Consider the following 27,286-nt stretch of genomic DNA (forward strand, 5'->3'; position numbering starts at 1 on the left):
CTTTTGCATTTTGCCTCTGTGGTACAATTTAACTCCTTGCGCTGTCTGCATTTGTACCCAATCATTGGCTTGTCCTTCCTTATATTCATGTTACTTCCATCATCTAATTGTAAACCTGCTGGCTCACCCCCAGCTCTGTCATACTGGTTCCCATCACCCTGCCATATTAGTTTAAAACACTCCTAACAGACCTAGTAAACTTGCCTGCAAGAATATTGGTCCCCCTCAGATTCAAATGCAACCCGTCCCCTTTGTACAGGTCACACCTGCCCCAGAAGAGGTCCCAATTTTCCAGAAATCTGAATCCCTGCCCCCTACCCCAATTCTTCAGCCACACATTTATCTGCCGAACGACGACCACAATTCCTTAAGTTTTAAGATAGCTATATATCAGGATAAAAATGGACCTTATGGGGAGTACTAAATTGGGCAATACAAATTAGGCAGGAACTCGGGAGAGTTAATTTGGGATAGCTGTTTTAATTTTGGAACAGCTAATTTGGAACAGCATGTCATCACCCAACATGTAGAAGGTGTTTAAAGACTAACTGCAAAAAGTACAGGGCAGGTATGTTCTAGTCAGAAGAAATGACAAGGATCGTTAGTTAAGAGTACCCTGGATATTGAGAGAGGTGTTAAGTTTAGTCAAGAAGGGAAAAGTATGTAAAGCTTAGGAAGCTAGAGTCAAACAGAGTCCTTGAAGATCGTAAAAAAGCCAGGAAGGAACTGGTGAAGGGAATTAGGAAAGCCAGAAGAGGCCATGAAAACTCCTTGGCAATTAGGATTAAGGAGAATCACAAGGCATTCAATACACACATCAAAAGTCAAGAGCAAGGCAATAACTAAGGAGAGGGAACAACCAGTCAATGATAAAGTTGGAAGCATTTGCTTGGTTTTATTAGGGAGAGCCAGCATGGCTTTGTGTGGGGCAAATTGTGATTCAGTTTTCTGACGAAGTGACAAGGGTGATTGATGAAGGGAGAATTGTGGATGCTGTCCACGGATCTTAGTAAGGTCTTTCACAAGGTCCCTCATGGGAGGCTCATCCAGAAAATTAAGATGCATGGGATCCATGGTGAATTAGCCATTTGGATTCAGAACTGGCTTGCCCATAGAAAACATATGGTAGTGGTCAATGGGACTCATTCTAGCTGGGGGTCTGTGATTGGTGGTGTTCTACAGGAATTTGTACTGGGACCTCTGCTGTTTGTGATGTATATAAATGACCTGGCTGAAAATAGGTTTGCAGTTGTTCAGATGATACAAAGGTTGGTGGTGTTGTGGATAGTGTAGAAGATTAGCAAACTGTATATAGATCATTTGCAAATACGGGAGGAAAAATAGAAGGTGGAGTTTAACCTGGCCAAATGTGAAGTTTTGCACCTTGATAGATCAAATGTAAAACGACAGTACACTTAACAGTGTTGATGAGCAAAGGGATCTTGGGGTCAAAGTTCATAGCTCTTTGAAAGTGGTTATGCAGTTTATATGGTGGTTAAGGCAGCAAATGGCATGCTTCCCTTAATTAGTTGAGGCATTGAATCCAAAAGTCAGAAAACCATTTGAGGGGGGGGAGGAAGAGCACCCCAGTCAGACGGACATAATGGCATCAGACCCAGGCAATGAACAAACGACAATGAGGAAGCAGTATGCATGTGGCAAAGTCTGCAAGAACGATCGCGGCTTGAAGATCCACCAAGCGAGGATGAAGTGTTTGGCGGGAGCAGGAGCAGCACAACGCGCAGGTGTCCAACCTGGTGAGACAGAGGAGGTGCCAGGCCCGGAGTCAACCCATAGTGCCTGGAACCTCCAACTGTTGCAAACTAATCCCTCGAACATCAAGTCTAACAGGAGGTGGATCTAATGGCCTGCAGCTAACATGACTTCATTGTGGAAGCAGCTTGATGAAGATGTTAACCAAATTCTGGAGGCAATGGCGAAGGGAGGGGTTGATAGGAAACTGCAAGCCATGACAACAATCATTGCCAGCTTCGCAGTTGAATGGTTCTCCCAGTGGCGGTTGGTTGTAGGGGATTCGCAGCCTGTTCCTTAGTTAGAGCCTTCAGCAATTTGGGCATCGAGGGAGAGAGGAAGAGGAGAGCCATCCGCAGTACCACCGATGCGGCAGAGAGGGCCTCAAGATGGCTGTGGCTCAAAAGAGGGGAGCCATGGAGTCATAAGTAGCTAGCCATCTGGACACAAGCTGGGGTCTGATCAGCCCTGGCTGGGTCACCTGGAGAAGGCTGTATGATGTTGAAAGACCCGAAACACCCGATGATTCCAGGAACATCACTGAAGATGTGTCCAGAAGCATCAGTCGAGGTATGTACCCAGCAACTTTATAAAGCACGAGTTAGGCTGCATCTGGAGTATTGCATACAGTTCTAGCCACCCCATTATAGGAAGCATGACAAGCCTTTGGAGAGGGTGTAGAAGAGGTTTACAAGGATTTTGCCTGGATTGGAATGAATGTGCTCGAACAAGAGGTTGGACAAACTTAGGTTGTTTTTTCTGGAGTGGCAGAGGCTGAGGTGAGATCTGATAGATATCTATAAGATTATGAGAGGCAGAGATAGGCAGTATCTTTTTCCCAGGGTTGAAATGTCTAATACCAGAGGGCATTCATTTAAGATGAGAGGAGGTAATGCCAAAAGAGATGTGAGGGACAAGTTTTTTTTCTGACACAGAGCGGTGAATGCCTGGAATGTGCTGCCTGAGATGGTGGTAGATACATTAGCAAACTTTTAAGAGACAATTAGATAGACATATGAATGGAAAACAGAAGAACATTGTGTAGGCAGAAGGGATTAGTTTACTGAGCCATTTAGTTGGTTCAGCACAACACTGAAAGCTAGAGGGCCTGTTCCTGCGCTTACTGTTCTATGTTCTATATTATGGGGAGAAGACAGGAAAAAGGGTTGAGAGGGATAATAAATCAACCATGATGGGATGCTGGAGTAGACTCTATGGGCCTAAAAGACTAACCTGGCTCCTATTTATTATGATTTTATGATATGTATCCTACCCATCCTTTGAACCCTAATTTGTAATACTCCTGCTGTTCAGATAACAATTAGCTAATGTTTCATAGATCATCGAGTAAAAACAGGGCCTTCTTGATCTACTTGGCTCACTTAGTAGGTGCTTCAACCGCATGATCAATCCAAAGAGCTAATTCTAACTAGAAACTTCTGAAGACATCATAACCTTTGACATTAAACATGTATATAAATAATCAAACTTTTGTTCTGACCTCTCTTTCAAGTTGCAGTCCTTCTGCCCGCAGATTCTTTTCGAAGGTGCTTCTTTTCTCTACATGCATATCTGATTTTTTGTAGACCAAAATATAGTCAATCCTTTTCTTTCCATCTTTGAAGAACAGACTGTCTTCCAGTACCAAGTGGCCTTTATGCTGGACAAAGGAAACAAGATTCCTACTGTCAAATAACACTAAGAACAATCAGAACTGACCACTGCAAACAGAAAGTCGAAGGCACATAAGCCCCTTGATAATCCACAAATGATATTTTTTCATCGTTACCAGTTGGAATAATTTTGCAATTAGCCAAGAAGCTTAAACATTGATGTGATAAAAAGCAGAGTAAGCTTAACATCTTTGACAGTATAGAGATGGATTTTACATTTTCTTATAATTCAAAGTTTAAGTTTAAATTTTAAAGCAACTAACTACCAAGGTACTTAAATGCCACTATATACTACCCTGTGATTCACTTTCTTGAGGACATTTACAGTAGATTCAAAGAAACACAAAAGAATCAATGAAAAACCACACAAACAAAGATGGACAAACGACCAATGTGCAAAAGATGACAAATGGTGGAAATAGAAAAAAGCAGCAACAATAAATAAGTAATAAATAATATTGGGAACGTGAGTTGTAGAGTCGTTGAAAGTGAGTGGGTCCATAGGTTGTGGAATCATTTCAATATTGGGGTGAGTAAAGTTATCACCACTGGTTCAGGAGCCTGAAGCTTGAGGATTAATAAGTGTTCCAGACTTTGTGGTGTGGGACCTGAGGCTCATGAACCTCCTTCATGATGGCAGCAGTGAGGAGAGAGCATGGCCTGGATGCTGAGGGTCCTTTATGATGGCTGAATTCTATCTAAATATACCAACAGGAAATAAGTGACTCCTACAGGACTGCCATATTTGTCAGGTGGTTGCTATCGTGTTATTCGTTGCATTTTATAACAATTACCTTTGATCTGCATTTTGCCTTCATAGGTCATCCAAATGAGAAAATCCATCAAACAAATTACCAAAGCAAAGATGAAAATTATTTAACCATGACCTAATTTATTTTACTCCAACCAGATTTATCTTTAAATCACCAAGTTGTAATGAACTGGAATGCACTGACTGAAAGGATGGTAGAGGCAGATTCAATTGCCATTTTGATAAGTACTTCACTGGCAAACTGTGAGAAAAGAAAAGGGAAAGGGTATCACTCAGGCTTTTGCTTCAAAGAGTTGATACAAGCAAGATGGGATTCTTGCTGTGATTCTTTGTCTCGTCAGCTCGGAGCTACACATTCTGTGGGAATGTTAATTGGAATGACAGAACTGCTGCACTGGTAGCTGGCACAGACGTGTGAGTAGATCTCGTTCTCTGCAGAGTAAGAGTAAGCCTCTGTGACCTTTTGCTACTTAATTAAACAGAAGGCCATCTGCATCCATTCCGGCTGCAGAAGAGCAATCCCATCAATCCAATCACCACATCATGCAAACCCCACATATTTCTCTGCAACCCTCTACAAGTCCATCAACTCCCCTTTGATTATTTTGTCATTTATCTTTTGTGGAGATACCATAGGGTTGCCAAATAATCCAATTCATTTTTTAAAATTACTATAAACCTAAAAAATGTTCTCATTACCTAGCCACTGACTAACCACTTATGTAAAGGCAAATCAGTCTCACAACTTAACACATTTTTCTCCCTCAGGCCCTTTAACTTTTTTGCTCATAAAATACATGAGCCTTGCTGCACCTTTCTATATTAACCATTCCATGGATGTTGTGAGGCTGGTACAGTTAACAGCATCACAGTCCCTTTAGAGCAGAAACGAGGAAGAATTTAATTAGCCAGAAGGTGGTGAATCTGTGGAAATCATTGCTGCAGATAGCCGTGTAGGCCAATGATTGGGTATATTTAAAGCGAAGGTTGATAGATTTTGATTAATAAGGGTGTCAAAAAATACAGGGTGAAGACAGGAGAATGGGGTTTGGGGAGATAATAAAACAGCCATGATTGAATGGTAGAGCAGATTCAATGGGCCAAACGGCCTAATTCTTCTCCTATCTCTTAGGATCAACTGTTGGCTAATACTTAAGCTTACAGTTTTGGAAGGTATACTATCAAATCTACTCCCTCCTTATCCACACTGGTATACTGACAAGGTTTAACAACAGAAGTACCTAAATTATTAGATAATAGCTGAGGGCACATGAGGTAGAGCTTAACATTCGCTAATTTTTTTTAATTATCGCCACTGCTATCATATGAGATGCAACTGCAACTATAAGCTTCAGATAGCCTCAGCGATTCAAACAACAGCACACTGCATCTGCTCTTCCTTCCAGCTTTGTTCCAGAACAATTCTACCTTTGTTACGTGAGACCTCCCTCATCTACTGTTTCCTACGGAAATGGACACTTAACTTGTAACTGCCAAATGAAGCAGAAGATTTGGTCGGTGTCATTTTGAAATCTCTTACAATTTTGTTTTTGAGTCACAGCGCATCAAATTTTCACCTTTGAACTACGTTTGGGAACCCAACCCAGTTATATTCAGGGCACAGGGATTTCATTTCCTTAAATACATAACTGAGAACATGTACACATGAAAATGGCTAATTTCAGGTCCTCTCTGTGACATGTGAGAAATGTTAACTATTTGCCCACCACAGCAGAAAAATAAATGAGTGGTGCTCATCCACCAGCTCTTTAGTCAACAGAGCACACATTGCCCCAACTGAGGCAAGCAACCATTCCATCAAGAGTGTCCTGACCAGCTGCATCACCGTCTGGTATGGGAATTACATCAGATCGCGACCCTGCAGTGGATAGTGATGACAGCTGAAAACATCATTGGGGCCTTTATCCACTCCCACCACCCCAGCCCCATTCAGGACATATATCAAAAGTGCTGTATATGTAGTGCCTCCAGCATTGTCAAAGACTCCTCCCGTCTTTCCACAATCAATTTAACCTCCTGCCATCAAGGAGAAGGTACTGCAGCATAGGAACCAGAACTGTTAAGCTGGATAACAGCTTTTTCCCTCAGGCTGTTAGACTTCTTATTACCCTGCTGCCACCCAGCACACACTTACACCCTGTCTGAATGCCCTGCCACACCTCCCAACCCCAGTCCATAAGACAAGGCCACAGTCTCATCCTGCTCTGGTCACTTTTCATCTTTTATATGATTATACGGCTGCTTGTTTTATTGTAATAGTGTCACTTCTGATTTTTTCTAAATTTAAACATGATATAGTTTGGGAAACCCACTGAAATGTAGTAGGGGGTTGGTCTCTTTCCAATTCAATAAAATGGATCTTCTGGCCATTGGTGTAACAAATGCAATCATCCGAAGGGCTGAAGAGGATAAAGATCTATGTTCTGTCATTGGCAAACCAAAAATTGCTGTAACAGCTGTAAATTGCTGTAAATCAAAATGCAAAACTGTTGAAATAATAACAAAAATATCTTCCCAAAATTTTTCCAAGCGAGGGCAGGACCAGGACATATGAGACGAAGAAGCCACCCCAGAGTGACATCTCTCACAAATAGGATTTATATGGGAGTAAAAAACGAGCCAGTTTATCTTTGGACATGTGAGCCCTATGCACTACCTTAAATTGTATCAGCATATGTTTAGCACATATAGAGGAAGAGCTAACCTATTGAAAGATTTTTTTCCCATTTCTCTATAGGCAGGCGAAGTTGAAGTTCCCTTCCCCATTCATTTTTGATTTTATCAGATATACCTGGCTGTATTTTCATAATTGTATCATAAATAATTGCTATTAATCCCATCTGATAAGGATTTAAACCTAAAGTTTTGTCTACGATATCAGTAGAGTGTGAAATCGGAAACGTAGGCAACATTGTATTTAAAAAGTTTCTTATTTGTAAATACCTAAAAAAAATGGGATCTGGGCAAGTTATATTTATTAGATAACTGTTCAAAAGACATGAAACAGTTATTAAGAAATAAATCACGGAAACATGTTATACCCTTCATTTTCCATATCAAACAGACTTAATCCATAATCGAGGGTTGGAAAAACGATTGGATATAACAGAGCTTGATAATACGAATTTGTTCAAACCAAAAAATTTGATTGGAATTGAATGAAACTGGAACCATATTCGTAATGTATGTTTAATTATTGGATTAACCAATTGTTTATTCAATTTAGAAAATAGAAAGGGAAGTGAAGTTCCTAAAATAGAAACCAATGAAAACCCTTGTACAGAGTAGTAATAGTGTCAGTAACATTACACTGTCTTATATAAACAGACAACTTGCACTTTATGTCAACCTGTCAATCTTGCAGCCTTGTCCCTCAGGGACTTGTGTTGATATTATTTTGTGACTAAATGTGCGGATCGTAACTATATGTGCTTGCGTGACTCAATGTACTGTGTTTCCAAGCTTCAAGATTGTTCAATGTAATTTCCAGTACACTAGTGTAAAGGAGAATAAAGGAATTGTTACACACACAAAATGCTAGAGGAACTCAGCAGGCCAGATAGCATCTATGGAAAAGAGTACAGTCGACATTTCTGCTTAAGATAACGAACACAATGATTACAAGAAGCACACAAATATAAATACACAAGATATACACAGCTAGATTTTATGTCCATAATGTGACGCTAAGCTCACGAGTATCTGTACAAAAACGTGACTGACAGGAAATGATAGAATAGTGGTGGCTGGGGGTGTGCAGGGTAGGATTAGTAGGTGGAGGTGTTGATCAGACTTACTGCTTGAGAAAGTAATTATTTTTGAGTCTGGTGCAAGCCTTCTCCCTAATGGGAGTGGGACCAACAGTCCATGAGCGGGGTGGGTAACCTCCATGATGTTTTTTCTGACACCTTTCTATACTTTTTGCTCCTTGACCCAGAGGAATACTGTTTCTTTTCTCTATATACATGTGAATGGTTGAATGACAATAAACTTGAAGTTGAACTTGATTTGGAACTCTTCATTCATTTTTCCTGGCTGATATGCAACTACTTCACCTTGGAAGATAAATGTGAGTACCACATGACTGACAGATGATGGGAAATTGCACTGTCAGAGCTAAGTACCTAAGGCAAAGAATCATGTGTTGCCCATTAACCTATGACAACTGTTATGAACCAGCAGCAACAGACCACGGACTCTGCTTTTAATATTAAATGAATATATTTTCAATACCACCCCAAAATATAGACATTTGAACAGATTTAAACAGATTACTTCCCTAACAACAAAGAAAACGGAAACAGTTTACTGCCTCTTAGCTCACAAATTGTGGAGGTTTAGAAACAGTTCTTCCCACGTCTTAGGATGGCAACCCAGAAGGTTTCCAAAGCTACGGGAGCAGGTATAGGTGTCTGTAAGGAAGGGTTCTAAAATACACGTTAAATTGACAAAGAGGTCGATCACGGGAAAATTCCAGGGGACAAGTGATCGTCACCTTCACACTGCGACCACACAGGGAAAGCAAAGCAACAGTCACAGAAGGTTCCAGATGTCGAGTAGACGTCACTTAAAAACTGGAGTCCATGTGGGAGCAACAAAGTAAAGCCTAAATTCCAAAATCCATGTAAGGATATCTCAAGGCGACAGTCACGGAATATTCGTTAACACGAGTGGTCGCCACATAACACACCCGAATCCATTCTTGGATTAACAACAAATGGTCGCCACAGAATACTCCAGAAATCCATGTATGGATCATACAAAGTGACAGTCATGTATCCAATATGCACTGTGTGCCATTAATTTTCATAACCCCCTGGACATGGAGAAATATTAGGATCGCCTACTACTGTAGTGGACTCTTTAACTAACTCCATCCAGCACGCTCTCCCACTGGCAGCTCACAGTCCGTGCTCCAGCGTAGCTACTGAAATTTCCAGAAAACTCCTGATTTGAATCGAAGAACCCTTCCCGTTTGTTATATGACGTCATCCCCCACGCACTTAAATGACGCTTACGTTTAATCAAAGCAACGGTAACATGTAACACAACAAAACAGGAACATTTTATTCTTCAAATCAGAAGCAATGGACCATCCACAATTCCACAGTTTGCTTCATTGTTGGACCTCACGGCAGCTCATTGAAGGCCAAATCCTTTTTATACAAAAGCAGATTGAGTCAGTGGTGAGGAAGGCAAATGCTCTAATTTTGAGAGGACTAGAATATAAAAGCAAGGATATAATGTTGAGGTGCTATAAGGCATTGGTCAAACTGCACTTAGAGCACTGTGAGCAATTTCAGCTCCTTGTTTAAGAAAGAATACACTGACATTGGAGAGGGTCCAGAGGAGGTTCACAAGAATGAATCTAGGAATGGAACGGCTAATGTCTAAGGAGTGTTTGAGTCTCTGGCCCTGTACTTGCTGGAGTTTAGAAGAATGAGAAGGGATCTCACTGAAACCTATCGAATATTAAAAGGCCAAGATACAGCAGACTTGGAGAAGATGCTTCCTATAGTGGAGGTGTCAGGACCAGAGGCACAGAATCCAAATAGTAGGACACTTCTTTAGAACAGAGATGAGGAGCAATTTCATTAGTCAGAGGGTGGTGAATCTATGAAATTCATTGAAGCCAAGACATGTATTTGAAGTGGAGGTTGATAGTTTCTTGATTAGTAAGGCAACAAAGGGAGAAGGCAGATGAATGGGGTTGAGAAAGATAATAAATCAGCCATGATGGAATTGCAGAGCAGACATGATAGGTCAAATGGTCTAAGTTTTTTCCTACGTCTTATTGTCTTAAAATGGACCAGCCTTTCTCATTAATGTCTGCTCCTGCATTTGTAACCATTTTTGCATATGAGTGATACAACACGTGTGTGTGAGTGCACACAAGTGATGAGGGTGGTGCACACAGTACAGCTATTAGCTGCTCGCCCACAGTGCCAGAGCACCAAGTTCAATCTCATTGTGGGTGCTCCCTATGTTAAGCATGAATGGGGGTTTCCTCTATTTGCTCCAATTTTCTCCCACATCACAGCGACATGTGGGACGGTAGGTTAGTTGGCCATAGTAAACTGTGGGAGAAATGGGGAAGTAATAAGAATGTGGAGAGATTTTTAAAGCAAGTAAGATTATTGTAGGATTAGTGTAGATGGCACTAAACAGCGACTCCTTTGTTTGCATCTTTTGAAACAGCTCAATTTCCATCTTTAATATCTTTATTTTTCCCCTTTTAGGGTTTTTTTTGAGGACCCTGACCTGGAGTTACACGCTGACTTCAGTTCTTTGCAGGAATGGGACCCGTTCTCAGGGTTCCAGGACTGGCCGTTGTTTGGCATGCCAAAGGTTCGGCCTGAGAGTCCAGCTTGAACTGGGAAGCCCAACATTTCGGGGCTCTAGAGACAGGCGGATCGAGGGTCGGTGTCACGGCAGGAGATCCGTGTGTTGTCAGGGGAGTCCGGATATCAGCTGTGGGTGCGAAGACCCAGGATCTTAGAGACCTTCAGGCACAGAGCTCGAAAAAAGGAACAGAACGGACTTAAAACATCATAAATCAATGAGTTGCTTATTATATTTCTCTGCTTGCTGGGAAAATGGAGACACCTTTTTCTCCCCTATTGGAGAGAGAGAGAGAGAGAATCTGCGGTATGTCGAATGCCGAGTGTAACGCCAAGCCTTTGGGGTAATTGCAAGTCTCTGTCATTGCTATTGCTTTACTCACACTTGAGTGCTCGGTGACGGTGCTAATGCTTGCTTTTTTTTTTGCCCATGGGGGGGGGAAGGGGGATTGTTGCTCGCTGCTGCTTATGTACGGGAGAGGATCTGGGGGGGCACTTTGAGGTTCTTCCATTTATCTGTCGTTCATTTTTTGGGGCACTTCTCTGTTTTCGGGGATGTTTGCAAAGGAAGAGCAATTCAGGATGTATATTGTATACATAACATAGTATGATAATTGTGTGTATGTTGTGGTAAAGCAAGGGTTAAAGACAACATTCAGGTGAGGATGACTGCAGTGGTGTGTAGTCAAACCCAGACAAGGGAAACCTTTGAAGTGAGACTGCCAGAGCCAAATTTGCTTACTGCAGTAGACAGGTGAGAAGGACTACAGCAGTGTGTAATCAATCAAGAAGAATACAGTTTCTCTTTACACAGTAAACGGTGCCAGAGACAAATGAGATAGGAATAATGGAAGGATGTGAAATACACCCAACATCTAAGGGACAATTGTTCTACCAACTTCAAAATATCGTCAGTTATCGGCTTGAAGTTTCAATTGACTTTTAACATCTCTATTGTGAATGGCTATTGATCTTGCAAGTAAGGAATTCAAACATATATAATTTATCAAATGGTCAATATCCATAAATGATGAGCAAATTCTGTATAAAAATAGCAGTTATTTGTTCAGACTTCAGAACAGTGTGGGTGACAGGGGCTATGCTGTTCTCCTTGTGCACAAGTAAATTAAATTATGTTTGAGTCGAAAGAGTAAGTGGATTCTGGGCCCCATTATTTTAGTTATTTTATTTTATATTGGCAACGATAACTGTGTGCAACAGAGCATTACTCTACAAAGGAGAACCATCATACTGAAAAATCATGATGTATCGATCCGTCAAAGGAAGTTAATAATGACTGAAGAGGCTGAGAAGTAGAATTTCTTACCTGTTGGTAGGCAGCTTCAATAGGCAGACCGTCTCTTAGCAAGAAAATCCAAACCCTGATCAACAGCTGGTTCACAATAATATATTTACATCAAGTGTACAAGCCAGTCATTTGTTCAATCACTTCTGCAAAGCTGTCTAGGCTTTGAGAATACAGTAGCTTAACTAAAAACTTTATTCACTCTACGTGAATGTTTGCTTATATGCTCCTTTTTGCTTTGAACACAATTATTTTGTTTTGCCAGAATGTCTCCTATGTGTCTGCACATGAGGCTCTTGGATTGAGATGGTCTTCAATCAGATAAACATGGGGGATGAAATAACCTCTGTTTAGTGTTTCTACAAGAGTACTAAACCAGGCATGCAGACGCTGTTATGCACATTTCTCATTCCAGACATATCATACTGCTGAGTAATGGGGCTTTTTCCCAATTTCCCAAGGGGCTACAGCTGAGTGACAGGAGCCAGAATACCAACGCAATTTTGAAATTCTATAACTATTTTTCAAAAACTCTTGAGCACAAACATTTTTTCTTTACTTTACTTCATCCAGTTGATTCATAATGCAGCACTCTTTTGCGCATTTCCCAAGCAGCAGTAAACATCTAGTCATCAAAGAGGCAGCTAGCTGGTAGGTTTAATCAAAATTCCTCTCATCTTTGCTAGACTTTGAAAGGGCAAAGTACAAATCAATGAAGATTATGAAAGGCAGACAATGGAGCAACAAAAATAGAACACAAAAACTAGTAATATGGTTGCAAAAGATGAAACAGTTGGAACAAGAAACAAATGGAATGCAAATTCGATAGACTTAATCAAGGACGAAAAATCTACTCATTCAAAAAAGTAAAAATATACATCAATATTCTTTGCTTGATTTAAGCTTATTACAGCAAAATCAGAAAGGAAGAGCAGTGTTGTTGCAGTTGGAATACCTACAGAATTATGAAAAATATTATATGAATTTGCAGAAAATAATACCTTCTGTTTGTCATTAGAAACTTCCAAATAATCTTGATTTGATGGGGTCTGGAGGAGAAAGATATGATCAGTCTGAGAATCATATGTTCTTTGTTCAGATTCTATTGTACTCCACTCTTTATCTTCATCTGGAAGAGGACAGAAATAGTGCTTTCAATTAAGGTGTGGAGACAAACAAAATGGAACACATTTTACACACAGTTGCAAAACCAGAAATGAGCACAGGAATCTCTCTTGCTTGAGATCTGAAATTAATTCTTATTTTCTGGAATCTAAGTAAATGCTGCTTACTCTCCACATTTGTTGTTGATGGTTTGATTACATGGACTGTCATTAGCTTTGAGAGCACACATATTTTTTGTTATGCAAATACTCCATCCTAATAAAACAATTGGCCAAAATACACATCACACTTACACACCATTGAGTATGAAAACATGCTTATAAATTGTAATGATTTCTGAGTGCTAGATATACTTACTCCATGACCTATTGAAAAATTAAAATATTCCCCTCAGCCAATTACCTGTGGCCAGTACAATCCACCCTCTTCAACTGCAACACACATAAAGGTTGCTGGTGAATGCAGCAGGCCAGGCAGCATTTCTAGGAAGAGGTACAGTCGACGCTTCGGGCCGAGACCCTTCGTCAGGACTAACTGAAAGAAGGGCTAGTAAGAGAATGCTGCGTTCACCAGCAACTTTTATGTGTTGCTTGAATTTCCAGCATCTGCAGATTTCCTCGTGTTTGCGTTTTTCTTCAACTGCAGCTTGCTACAAGACTAATCATTGATACAGGGGTTCCCTACCTGGGGTATACTGACCCCCTTGTTTAATGGTATTAGTCCCGGGCATAAAAAAGCTTGGGAATTCCTACACTGAAAGATCCACTATAGATTGTAGACATTCTTATGTTAAGCAAAAGTAGCTCTGAGGATGCTAGTAGTGTTGAAGGCTATCTCAAATACATCACTCAGATGGAAATTTTCAATTTATGTTGGATTACTGTTGAAGAATTATTTGACAGTGTATTCACGTAATCATAACTAAGCCTTAAAGCACTGAATGTACCATGGCTCACAAAAGCTTTCATAATAAGTTGTGCAAAAGGAAGAGTCTTGAACTGCACCAGTCATAAATTTGCCTATTTGCAGACATTATCTAGGTTTTTTTTAATCATGATTACTCATTTAGGTGTAATGATCCTTTTAAATCAAATTAATTTGCAAACTATTCATTTTCATTAGGTTTCTAATTCAAAGTCTACACTGGATTGAACTATGAAGGAGCCAACATTAGGCATTAGGAGACAGCATTCTGAATATGCCACGTTTTGATCATTTCAATTCGTCAAACTGCAACAGAAACACTGATTTTACCTGTTGAGAATTTTCAGTTATTTCGTGTAACTCTCTCAATACTATATGTAATGACCAAGGTGAGTAATTTAAAGCAGAGATTACCTAAGGGAACAATGCATTCAACAACAGATTCTTGTGGCCAAAGTCTGGAATGGGTCTGCTCCGAGGAACTGTAAACCATAGCGTTATCACCTGAACCAGACTTTGGAGTCATATCTGCAAAATTAGAAGAAAAACAATCTGGTTCACAAACACAGAGAAAGAGCTGGAAAGCAGGTGGAAATTCATGAATCATTTTGGTTAAAGCGAAGAGCAAAAATGATGGAGACTCCTACTGAAAAAGCTTAAAACTAGAGATGTCAGGGAAAGCAAAATCCCAATTCCACAGGTACAGGATATATTCACTTCTATAATCTAAATATACATTTGCAAGATTTAGGTGTCACTGAAAAGGCCAACATTTTTGCCCATCCCTAACAGCTCTTGAGAATGTGGTGAGGATTCACTATAGTAATTCTTCCAGTGAAGACATTTCTCCTGTGTTGTCCATTAGGGATCTCCAGAATTCATACCTATTATTGATGGAGGATTGGTAATATATTTCCAAGTCAGTATTTTATGTGTCTCATATCTCATGTGAAGCTCAAGAGACAGCACCTGTACCTTGTGTTTTACTGAACGGCTTAGTAAACTGGTGATTGCACATTAAATTATTCAGAGCTATGGATTAAGAATTTGTCAGCTATGTTTCAAAACTTCATCCATGAGCTTATACCTGCAGAACTTCCCAACATCAGCACTATCACTGCACAAAGTACAAGTACGAATTACAGGAATTGTGTTCCCCTGTGTCTGTGATAACTTTACAGGATATCATACTTAAACTGACAGCACCTTCAGAGACAACTGTCCCTTAGGACACGAAAAGGTTCCTAAAAATTGAACGAGGTTAGAAACAGGTTTCAAAAATATTTTGAATACATCTCTATATAAAATGTCTCCAGAACAAATGACAAGGAATTCTTAGCCTGGCCTGCTGAGTTCCTCCAGCATTTTGTGTGTGTTACTCGGCAGATTTCCAGCATCTGCAGAATTTCTCTTGTTTGTGACGAGGAATTCTTACACTTTTTGATATGTACTTTTTGTCAAATTGGTCCTAGCTATGATTACATTATCAAAATAGCTATATTAATTAAAATGACATGATTCAGTGATTGTTTAAACTAAATTTTAAAATAATAACTTCTTCATAGTCATGACTAAAACTAACAATTTTGGAGTTTTGTCATGGTTAATTTTGCTCTACTAATATCTTGAGAAATGAAATAGATTCAGGTTGACAATTTAACCACTGCATTTAAATGCAGCTAACAAATTTCACCTCAAAATTATATCATACTTCAAGCACTTCGAAAGCAAAGAACAGGAGTTTTATAATGCGACATATGTTAATATTACTTTCAATTAGAAAATTGTGAAGTCTTGTTATTAATATTCACATCATGCACCATCTTGTATTGAATAAAATGCAATATGTGCTCCCAAAGCTGCTTACATAGCAGTCTGTCTAAACAGTTGAGCAGTCAACTTTAGGGAGGTATTAGGGATAATCATTGTTTAGAGGGGCCTGACACTCCAATCAAGGATCAGGACATGAGAAATTTAACAAGCAGCTTTCTGAAATTCTGGGCATTTATGTAAAAACATGACTCAAAGCACCTCTGCTTAAATAATTTGAAGTTCAGAAAAAAAGAGGAAATTTTTTGAGTGGTGGACTCTTCGTGTAAGAGGAATAGAAAGTGTTGTTTGTGCCTGCATTATATTATTAACCTGGATGTTATTAAGCTGATGCTTGGTTACTTTCAATGAAATATTTATCATAGTTAATCCAAATTGTTATTACATCAAAAATAGATTTTAGTTGGCCAGTGTGGGGGTAAAACCAGTAACGTCAATGACTGTTCACTTAAGAAACCACATTATTTTCCTTTCAATTGATATCAATAAACACCAAAACAACCAGAAACCTCTACAAAAATAATACAATGACCAGAATTTCAATATATTGGCAAATTACACTTACTACTTCTTCTGCAACCTTTCAAACTAACAAGTCAATATCGTGCATATAAAAAGGGAGGAAGATAAGGAGAGCTCATATGTATAATACATTCTGTTAGGATGCTTTCTTTCTTGATTGCACACAATCGTTCAGCTCCATCAATACTAATAATAAGATTCAAAATAAGCAAATAGAGTGTTGTCATTTGGCACTCAAAAATAAATATGTGATTGGGTGAACTTCCAAATTCACAGGAACATAACAACATATAGGAGGTATATAGGACCTTATATCTCCTAAAGGTCCTATAACAACCTTATAGGAGCAAGCTATTTCTTGCTCCTATAAGAAATAGGAGCAGGAGTAGGCCATCTGGCCCATTGAGCCTGCTCTGCCATTCAATAAGATCACGGCTGATCTGACCATGGACTCATCTCCACCTATCTGCCTTTTCCCCATAACCCTTAATTCCACTACTATGCAAAAATCTATTCAAACTTGTCTTAAATATACTTATTGATGTAGCTTCCACTGCTTCATTGGGCAGAGAATTCCACAGATTCACCACTCTCTGGGAAAAGCAGTTGCTCCTCATCTCCATCCTAAACCTACTCCCCCGAGTCTTGAGGCTATGTCCCCTAGTTCTAGTCTCACCTACCAGTGGAAACAACTTTCATGCCTCTATCTTATCTATCCCTTTCATAACTTTATAATTTTCTATCAGGTCTCCTCTCATTCTTCTGAATTCCAGTGAATTCCAGTGGCTCCTCCAACCTGAGTCTAGCTTCATTGTGGCAGTACAGGAGGCTATGGACAGGTATGTCGGAATGGAAATAGGTAGTCAAAGTTAAATTGGGAGCCACTAAGAGATGTGGCCATGCACCATTGCTCCATCCACTGTAAAATCTCCAGTTGCCGCACATTCCAATTCGACTTCTTGTTCCCATTCTGACATGTCTCTCTCTAGCCTCCTCCAATGAGCCCATACTCAGAAGCAATACCTCATATTCCATCTGAGTAGCCTCCAAACAGATGGCATGAACATCTCCTCTTCCTGGTGCCCCTCCATCTTCCCCTTCTTCAATAATCCACTGTCCTCTCCTATTAGATTCCTTCTTCTTCACCCTTTATCTCTTCTACCTATCACCTCCCAGTTTCTTGGTTTATTCCCCCCTCCCCACCCACCTGCTTTCCTCCTCAACTGGTTTCACCTATCACCTGACAGTTTGTACTCAATAGACAACAGACAATAGGTGCAGGAGTAGGCCATTCAGCCCTTCGAGCCAGCACCGCCATTCACTGTGATCATGGCTGATCATCCACAATCAGTATCCAGTTCCTGACTTATCTCCATAACCTTTGATTCAGCTATCTTTAAGAGCTCTATCCATCTCTTTCTTGAAAGCATCCAGAGACTTGGCCTCCACAGCCTTCCGGGACAGAGCATTCCATATATCCACCACTCTCTGGGTAAAAAAGTTTTTCCTCAACTCCGTTCTAAATGGCCTACCCCTTATTCTCAAACTGTGGCCTCTGGTTCTGGACTCACCCATCAGCAGGAACATGCTTCCTGCCTCCAGCGTGTCTAATCCCTTAATAATCTTATATGTTTCAATAAGATCCCCTCTCAGCCTTCTAAATTCCAGAGTATATAAGCCCAGTCGCTCCAATCTTTCGACATATGACAGTCCCGACATCCCGGGAATTAACTCTGTGAACCTACGCTGCACTCCCTCAATAGCAAGAATGTCCTTCCTCAAATTTGGAGACCAAAACTGCACACAGTACTCCAGGTGTAGTCTCACCAGGGCCCTGTACAGCTGCAGAAGGACCTCTTTGCTCTTATACCCAATTCCCCTTGTTATGAAGGCCAGCATGCCATTAGCTTTCTTCACTGCCTGCTGTACTTGCATGCTTGCTTTCAGTGACTAATGTACAAGAACACCTAAATCTCGTTGTGCTTCCCCTTTTCCTAACCTGACTCCATTTAGATAATAATCTGCCTTCCCGTTCTTACCACCAAAGTGGATAACCTCACATTTATCCACATTAAACTCCATCTGCCATGCATCTGCCCACTCACCCAGCCTGTCCAAGTCACCCTGCATTCTCATAACATCCTCCTCACATTTCACACTGCCACACAGCTTTGTGTCATTGGCAAATTTGCTAATGTTACTTTTAATTCCCTCATCTAAATCATTAATATATATTCTAAACAGCTGCGGTCCCAGCACTGAACCTTTCCAAATCAGCTACTTATTCTGGCTTCTGCCCCTTTCATTTTATCCTGATAGTTACTTAGCCCAAAACTTTGTTTATTCCCCTCCATAGACACTGACTGATCCACTGAATTCCTCCAGCTTGTTGTGCATGTTCTATAATCACCACATTAAATTAATGCTGAAGTATTTAATAGAAATTTCAAACCATGATTCATCTGTTGTAGCTCAGAATATTTAGTGGAAACACTGACCGCTTTGAAAAGATAAATCTGTGGTACATGGTCCTGCGATTATTGCCTCCTTCTGACTGGATGCCTGCTGCAGCGAATGCTTGCTCAGATTGTTAGGAAGTGTTTGACTCTGAGCCAGACAAGGTAAGCTTCTTCGGGATGGCTTCAATGGCTGCTCTGTAATGATCCCACTGATACTGCTGTTCATTCCTAGAAAAGAAAGAGGATTGCAGATGCTTTAACCACTTTCATAACTGACTTTGTGTCTCAGTATAGAGACTCTGGCCACTTTATTAGGCACACCTGTACACTTCATTAATGCAAATATCTAATCAGCAAAGCATGTGACAGCAACTCGATGCACAAAAGCATGCAGACATCATCGAGACCAAACATCAGAAATGTGATGTAAGTGACACTGGCCATGGAATGATTGTTGGCTTGAGTAAGCAGCAGTATTGCGGGCAAGATCCCGTGAGGGGCAGTTTTGTGCATATAAATATCTTTTTAATGAGAGGAGTCAGGAGAGAATGGCCAGACTGGTTCAAGCTGAGAGGAAAACAACAGTAAGTCAATTAACCACATTTTACAGCAGTGGTGTGCAGGAGAGCTTCACTGAACGTACAACATCTGGAACTTTCAAGTGGATGAGCTAAAGCAACAGATGACTATGAAGAAAAAGCACTTACTGCCACAAGAAAGTAGCATCAATAATCAAAGACCTCTGCCATTCAGGCCATATCCTCTTCTCACTACTACCATCAGGCGGGAGGTACAGAAGACTTAGGTCTCACACAAACGTGTTCAGGAACAGTTATTACCTGGCAACAAACACACTTCTGAACTGGCATGGAAAACTTCAATCACAACTACTCTGAACCGATTTTACGGCCGATAGACTCACTCTCAAGGACTCTTTACAGCTCATGCTGTTGGTCTTAATTTTAATCTGCACAGTTGATCTTTGTTTGCACTTTGGTTGTTTGTCAGCCTTTGTCCATTTATGCGTAGATTTATTGTAAATTTTATTCTATTTCTTTCTGCACTGTAAATGCCTGCAAGAAAATGAATCTCATGGTAGCATATGGTAATATATATGTACTTTGATAATACATTTATTTTGAGCTTTTAATAAAATCTTTGGGAGAGATGAGATTAAAAAAAGTCCTATTGCTGTTCAAGCTAAACATTTGCAACTGCGAATTCGTCTGCACCATTCAGTTCCATTATTTGGTACAAGTGAGCAAAGGTGAAATTTTCTCCTTTGATATCAGTATAAACCCTGTTCCAATTTGATTTGGCTAAAACAAAGAAACATAAGCTATCCACAAAATTTATCTGACTGGTCTATTTCTGCAAGAAATGTATCAAGTCAGATAACTCTTCATGTAATATAAGGTCACCTGGGACTATCAAAGTAGACAGTAATAGTTGAAGGACAGGAACTTGGAGACACAAGGAACCATAGGTGTGGGAAACAAGATGCTGGAAGGTCAGGGCGTTTTGGTGGACAGGAATATTTCAGGTCAAGGCCCTTCACCTGCACTCTATAACACATCTCCTTGTACTTGAGATTCTCCATGTCCTAGACACTGTCCCACACTTTCTCTGTTGTTGAAAATGAACTTGTTTGTCACATTAAGAAAAAAACTGCTCAAGGTACTCAGCAGGCCAGGCAGCATCTGTGGAAGTTAAATGGACAGTCGACATTTGAAGTCTCTTCAGTCTCAATTCGAAATGTGGACTGTCTATTTCCCTCAACAGATGCTGGCTGACCTACCGAACTCGTCCTGCACCTTATTAGGAACGTGGACTGAATTCGGCCCAGTACATCATGGGTAAATCATTCACAACCATTGAGCACATCTATATGAAATGCTGTCATAGGAAAGCAGCAACCATCAACAGAGATCCTCACCATGCAGGTCATGCTCTTTTCTCACTGCTGCCATCAGATAGAAGGTGCAAGAGCCTCAGGACTCACACCACCAGGTTCAGGAATGCTTACTACCCCTCAAACATCAGGCTCTTGAATAAAAGGAAATAACTACACTCACTTGTCCCATCATTGAAATGTTCCCACAACCTTAAGGACGCTTTATCTCATTACCTCATGTTCTCATTATTTATTGCTATTTGTTTATATTTGCATTTGCACAGCTTATTGTTTTGCACACTGGTTGATCTTTCACTGATCCTGTTAGGGTTATCTTCTACAGACTTGCTGAGTCTGCTCACAGGAAAATGAATCTCAGGGTTTTATATGGTGATATATATGCACTTTGATAATAAAAAAATACTTTACTGAATCAAAGCCAATCTGCTCCCTACAAATATTTTTTTTTAAATTTGTACTTACTCCAAGGGAGATTATATTAAAGCAAGAAAGATTATGAGCACCAACAGTCTAAAATACAACAGAATTGTCCATTAGCTGGTCATTGCACTGCATCAAGCAGAACAAAAAAGAAAGATAGAAGAAGGGATTGTTTGTACAGGTTAAATATCTTTCTTACTTTTTTCAATTTTGCCTGAAATTATTTTAATGGGCTTGAGAAGCAATTTGTGGTGGGATTTTGCAGATTAGCTGATTAGAGGCAATATGGAGCACAGCAATAAAACACTTAACTCGATCCCCTTACAAAACAGACACTGGTTACACAAATGGATATTGTCTTTAGCTTTTTCACTGATTATGGTGCCTGAGCATGGTTTTGACCGCACCCAAGCTCTCTCCGATCTGAAGGTGCAGTAGGATTTAGTACTGCACTGATTTCTGAGCATTCAAAGAGGGCAGGATTTCAATATTTGTGGAACTGCTTTGCTAAGAATGAGTTAATTGCATTCAACAATTCCACTGAATTTAGCATACCAATTTCCAGTCCCTGCAGGGTGCGTGTTCTAAACTACTTGCCATCTGGAGTGTTACTTACATTATAGAAACCCAACCTGCAAATGAAAAAAAAAAGATCATGTTGTCCAAAATAGGTAGGGCTCCTGACCGCCCTAAACTGGAGCCTGCCACGTTCGCAGAGATAATGGGGTTACAACAGTGCCAACGTAAGTTCTGAGACCAATTCCACCATCTATTTTGAAGTCATTAATTTCACAGCCTGACAACAGATGGGCAAAAGAAGAAAAACAACATTTGACTTCTCGTATTCTTACATTATTATGATAATTAAAATTATATTGTTAAATATAAAAACGGAGGGCTATGTAGGAGGGAAAGGTTAGATTGATCTTAGAGTAGGTTATAAGGTCAGCACAAAATTATGGGCTGAAGGGCCTGTATGGTGTTCTATGTTCAAAATGGAAGTACGTATTGAAATGCTTATCATTCTCTTACTAGCAAGATATTACTCAGTTTCTTGTATTATTCCCAGTGTGACATTATAGTCTCAAAGGCAACATTCATTCCCTAGTCACTCTTGTAATGAATCTCATGTAATCAGTTCTAAGTGCATTTTGGAGTCGTTTTGAACCTGTACACTCATACTAGAGATATTATTTAATTAGAAATATTTATAAACACACTGATTCCCACAGCTTTCTTGACTATATCTCTTCCCAACTACGTCCTGTAAAAATGCTATTCCCTTTTCTCAGATCCTTCATCTGCACCACATCTGTTTCCTAAAATGAAGCTTTCCTTTCCAGGATATCAGAGATGTCCTCCTTCTTCAAAGAATGAAGTTTCCCCTTCCTGAAACTTTGATGCTGCCCTCACCCAGATCTCCTTCACTTCCCGGATATTCGTGTTCACCCCATCTTCCTGCTGCCTTAACAGGGATGGAGTTCCTCTTGTCCTCACCTACCACCTCATAAGTCTCTGTATTCAATACATCATCCTCTGAAACCTCTGCTATCTACCGCTAAACACATCTTTACTTCCCACCCCACCCACTCCCTGTTTTCAGCAGGGATCGCTCCGAGTGATCCTCTTGTCCATTTATCCCTCCCCACTAATCTCTCTCCTGACATATGTACCTGCAAGTGAATGAAATGCTACACCTGCTCATTCACATCCTCCCTCACCTCAAGGTCCCACAAAATCCTTCCAGGTGAGGCAACACTTCGCCTATGAATCTGCTGGGGTCATCGATTGTGCTCTGGCAACGGCCCCCTTCCTTTCCAGTTGTAATGAAAGGGTCTTGACCTGAAATGTCGACTATTTATTCATTTTCATATTTGCTGCCTGACCTGCTGTGTCCTGCTAACATGTTTTATGTGTTGCTTTGGATTTCAAGCATTTGCAGAATCTCTTCCGTTTAACATTTAAGTAACATTTACCAGAAGATGTTGGCTGCTTGGCATTGCTGCCTGCCACACTTCCAACAGTGCCCTTACATCATCAGCCAAGGACTACCATTCATTGATGTTTCACCCCCTTAGCCCTGGTACACCTCCTGGTGGCAGAGCAGGGGCAGGGATGCCCCCCGCCTCTGCCATCCCCTGCGGCTTTCAATGGGCTTAGTCGGTCCCCAAAGTTCTGCCCTTCCTCCTCAGCCACAGCCAAAAGCTGCCCTTTCCTGCCTCTTCAGCTCCAATCACTATGTGGATTATCACAGAGTAACCTTGTCGTCAACGCGCTGATGAAGTCCCGTCATCCTTCCTCCACAGGGTAGATGATGGTCCTCCAACCAGCTTCCTTTCACTCAGCTGCCAGGTCTGAATACTTCAGCCTCTTCCACTCGTGGGCAGCCTCCACTCCTCCCTCCCGTGGGACAGTTAACTCAATGAGGAGGGCTGTCTTGGTGGTCATGGACCACAGTACTATGTCTGGGTGGAGAGATGTGCTGGTGATTTCCGTGGGGAACTGTAGCTGTCTGCCGAGATCTGCCCTCATGTTCCACTCCTTGCCTGTGGAGAGGCGTGCTGAAGGAGCTTTTGGGCGGGTGCATTCAGCGCTCTGACCAGCCTCTACAAATGGGATGAGTTGTCATCCTGCTGGGGAGAGGCAGCTTCTCACATCCCACCTGCAGGTCTCTAGGATCTCCACCAGCTTCTTTAGGAACTGGTCATGCCACCATCTTTAGTGCCCCCGGGACACCGCAGTCTTGCATCCTGCCAAGATGTGTTGGAGGTTGGCATTGGTGGTATCATACAGGGGGCAGCTACCCTCACTGCTGAATCGCTGGTAAGATCTCGGGGGGGGGGGGGAGGGCAAAGTATCATATGTTGCCCTAATGAGGAAGTTGAGTCTGGCATGTGGGACCTTCACAAGTCAGACCAGCTGAATGACCTGTTGCCCGGATGTGGCCATCTCAGCCCTTCTAGTCCATGCCGAACTCCTACTCTCACCTAGTCCCACCGACCTGCACTCAGCCCATAACCCTCCATTCCTTTCCTGTCCATATAGCTGTCCAACTTAACTTCAAAATGACATCATCGAACCTGCCTCAACCATTTCTGCTGGAAGCTCGTTCCACACAGCTACCATTCTCTGAGTAAAGAAGTTCCCCCTCATGTTACCCCTAAACTTTTGCCCTTTAACTCTCAACTCAAGTCCTCTTGTTTAAATCTCCTCCACTCTCAATGGAAAAAGCCTATCCATGTCAACTCTATCTATCCCCCTCATAATTTTAAACATCTCTATCAAGTCCCCCCTCAACCTTCTACGTTCCAAAGAATAAGGACCCAACTTGTTCAACCTTTCTCTGTAACTCAGGTAACATTCTAGTAAATCTTCTCTGTACTCTCTTTATTTTGTTGACATCTTTCCTATAATTCAGTGACCAAAACTGTACACAATACTCCAAATTTGGCCTCACCAATGCCTTGTACAATTTCAACATTACATCCCAACTCCTATACTCAATGCTCTGATTTATAAAGGCCAACATACCAAAAGATTTCTTCACCACCCTATCCACATGAGATTCCACCTTCAGGGAACTATGCACCTATTATTCCTAGATCCCTCTGTTCTACTGCATTCTTCAATGCCCTGCCATTTACCATGTATGTCCTATTTTGATTAGTCCTACCAAAATGTAGCACCTCACATTTTTCAGCATTAAACTCCATCTGCCATCTTTCAGCCCACTCTTCTAACCAGCCTAAATCTCTCTGCAAGCTTTAAAAACCTACTTCATTATCCACAACTCCACCTATCTTAGTATCATCTGCATACTTACTCATCCAATTTACTACCCCATCATCCAGATCATTAATGGCAAATAACACTGGACCCAGTACAGATCCCTGAGGCACACCACAAGTCACCGACCTCCAATCTGACAGTTATCCACCACCACTCTCTGGGGTCTCCCATTCAGCCACTGCTGAATCCATTTTACTACTTTAATATTAATACCTAACGATTGAACCTTCCTAACTGACCTTCCGTGTGGGACCTTGTCAAAGGCCTTACTGAAGTCCATATAGACAACATCCACCGCTTTACCCTCATCAACTTTCCTAGCAACCTCTTCAAAAAGTTCAATAAGATTTGTCAAACATGACCTTCCATGCACAAATCCATGTTGACAGTTCCTAATCAGGCCCTGTCTATCCAGATAATTATATATACCATCCCTAAGAATACTTTCCATCAACTTACCCATCACTAACGTCAAATTCACAGGCCGATAATTGCTAGGTTTACTCTTAGAACCCTTCTTAAAGACGGCGCTGAATGGCGACTCCTTTGCTTGCATTTTCAGAAACAGCTCTATTTCCATCTTTAATATCTTTATTTTCCCCTTTCTGGGTTCTTTTGAAGACCCTGACCTGGAGTTACACACAGACTTTGGCTCTTTGCGGGAATGGGACCAGTTCTCGGGGTTTCAGGACTGGTTGTTATCCGACATGCCAAGGGTGCGGCCTGAGAGTCCGCTTGTATTTGGAAGCCTAAGATCTGGAGATGGGCTGGTATCACGGCAGGAGACTCGTGTGTCATCGGGAGGGCCAGAAAATCTTTTGCTGTGAGCCTGAAGGCCCAAGATTTTGGTGATTTTTCAGGCACAGAGCTTGTAAAAAGCGACAAAACAGGCTTTTAACATCGCAAACCAGCAGGTTGTTGTTATGTCTCCCTGCTCGCTGTGAAAATGGGGGACACCTCCCTCTCCCTTATTAGGGAGAGAGAGAACCTGTGTTTTGTCGAATGCTGGTTGAAATGCGAAGTCTTTTTGAGTTATAGCAGGTCTGTGTCTTTGCTACTGCCTAGTTCACGCTTGTGCTCGACGGTGGTGCTGATGCTTGCTTTTTTTTGCCGGTGGGGGGAAGGGGGATTGTTGCTCACTGCCACTTACACGCAGGAGGGGTGAGCATGGGGGGGACTTTGGGGTTCTGTCGTTTAACTGTCGTTCATTCTTTGGGGCACTTCTCTGTTTTCTGGATGTTTGCGAAGAAAAAGCATTTCAGGATGTATATTTGTATACATTTCTCTGACATTAAATTGGACCTTTGAACCTTTGATGGTGCCCTCCCAGGTTGTCCATCTTCCCTGATGGCCCTGTGCCATTGCCTTCACCCTGTGACACTCCTGCTCTGTCCTTGTCACCTCCTCCACCAGGAATTCTCAACCGGGGTTCCACAGAACCCGAGGAGTCCATGAGCAGCTGCAAGGGGTTCCATGAGAGATTGTGATTTGAAAAAAAAACATTGTTTTATGAACCTCACGCAGCGCACAATGCTAGCGCTCCCAGCGGTGGGCAGTGACCGAGCAGCCCTGTTAGCGACGCAAACATGAGGAGATCTGCAGATGCTGGAATTTTAAGCAACACATATAAAAGTTGCTGGTGAACGCAGCAGGTCAGGCAGCATCTCTAGGAAGAGGTACAGTCGACGTTTTGGGCCAAGACCCTTCGTCAGCTCTGTTAGCGATCTCATTAGCCGTCTCTCAGCCCAGTATGACAGTGCGCAGTAGGACCGTGTTCATTTTGGTTGAGTCCATTCTCAGTTTTAGGCAAGATGGAGGAAGCTGTGGATAATTGGTGAGCGCTGTATTGCACGGAGAGGAGGAAAAAAGTCTGATCAGGAGCGTAAAGTGTGTTTTCCGAGCATGTCTGACTTGCCCAACTTGGGCCATGACATCAGTCCTCCCTCCTGAATTACATCCAACTTTCCCATATGTGCCGGTGACTGACTTATGGGAGCGAACAAACTTTACCAGCGTAGTACAGAATTGGAGGAAAATTTTCATTCTAAAGAAGGAATTTTTACATGCCTCAACTCAACTGCTGGCCTGCCACTTTGCTGTTGTTGTAAACGTTGCAAAAGTTGGATTGTGTTGTTTATAAGTGTATTGTATTGTGATGTTTTTGTATTTTTGGTGGTTTTCTCATTTAGTTATTTATTAAGCCATTCTTTTCTACATTTTATTAACCCCTGTGTTTTACAGACATGTCTGACAGTCCAATGTGGTAATTTTTAAAGAGGAGATGTGAGATTGAAGAGGAGGTGTGAGACGGAAGAGGAGGATTCCAGCCCTAGGGCAATGGACAATTCCGATAAGGATAATAATTAAGAATTACAGTCTTCTCAGTCATTTCATTTCACTAGTACAACAATGAACAAAAAAAAAGCTACTTACCAAT

The 27,286-nt window shown here is 41.2% G+C and overlaps 1 protein-coding gene across 1 annotated transcript in view; it reads right to left on the reverse strand.

Annotated features, from left to right (window-relative positions):
- ano3 (anoctamin 3) overlaps positions 1-27,286 on the reverse strand; it is a 586,826-nt gene that overhangs the window by 215,713 nt on the left and 343,827 nt on the right. The window contains exons 3-6 of the mRNA XM_072272723.1: positions 18,765-18,953; positions 14,329-14,442; positions 12,867-12,994; positions 3,254-3,412 (exon numbers count right to left, since the gene is read on the reverse strand). Of these exons, the coding sequence (XP_072128824.1) occupies positions 3,254-3,412; positions 12,867-12,994; positions 14,329-14,442; positions 18,765-18,953 (590 nt within the window). The remainder of the gene's footprint in view (positions 1-3,253; positions 3,413-12,866; positions 12,995-14,328; positions 14,443-18,764; positions 18,954-27,286) is intronic.

Source organism: Mobula birostris, chromosome 11 (assembly GCF_030028105.1).
Source record: "Mobula birostris isolate sMobBir1 chromosome 11, sMobBir1.hap1, whole genome shotgun sequence".
NCBI lineage: Eukaryota > Metazoa > Chordata > Chondrichthyes > Myliobatiformes > Myliobatidae > Mobula > Mobula birostris.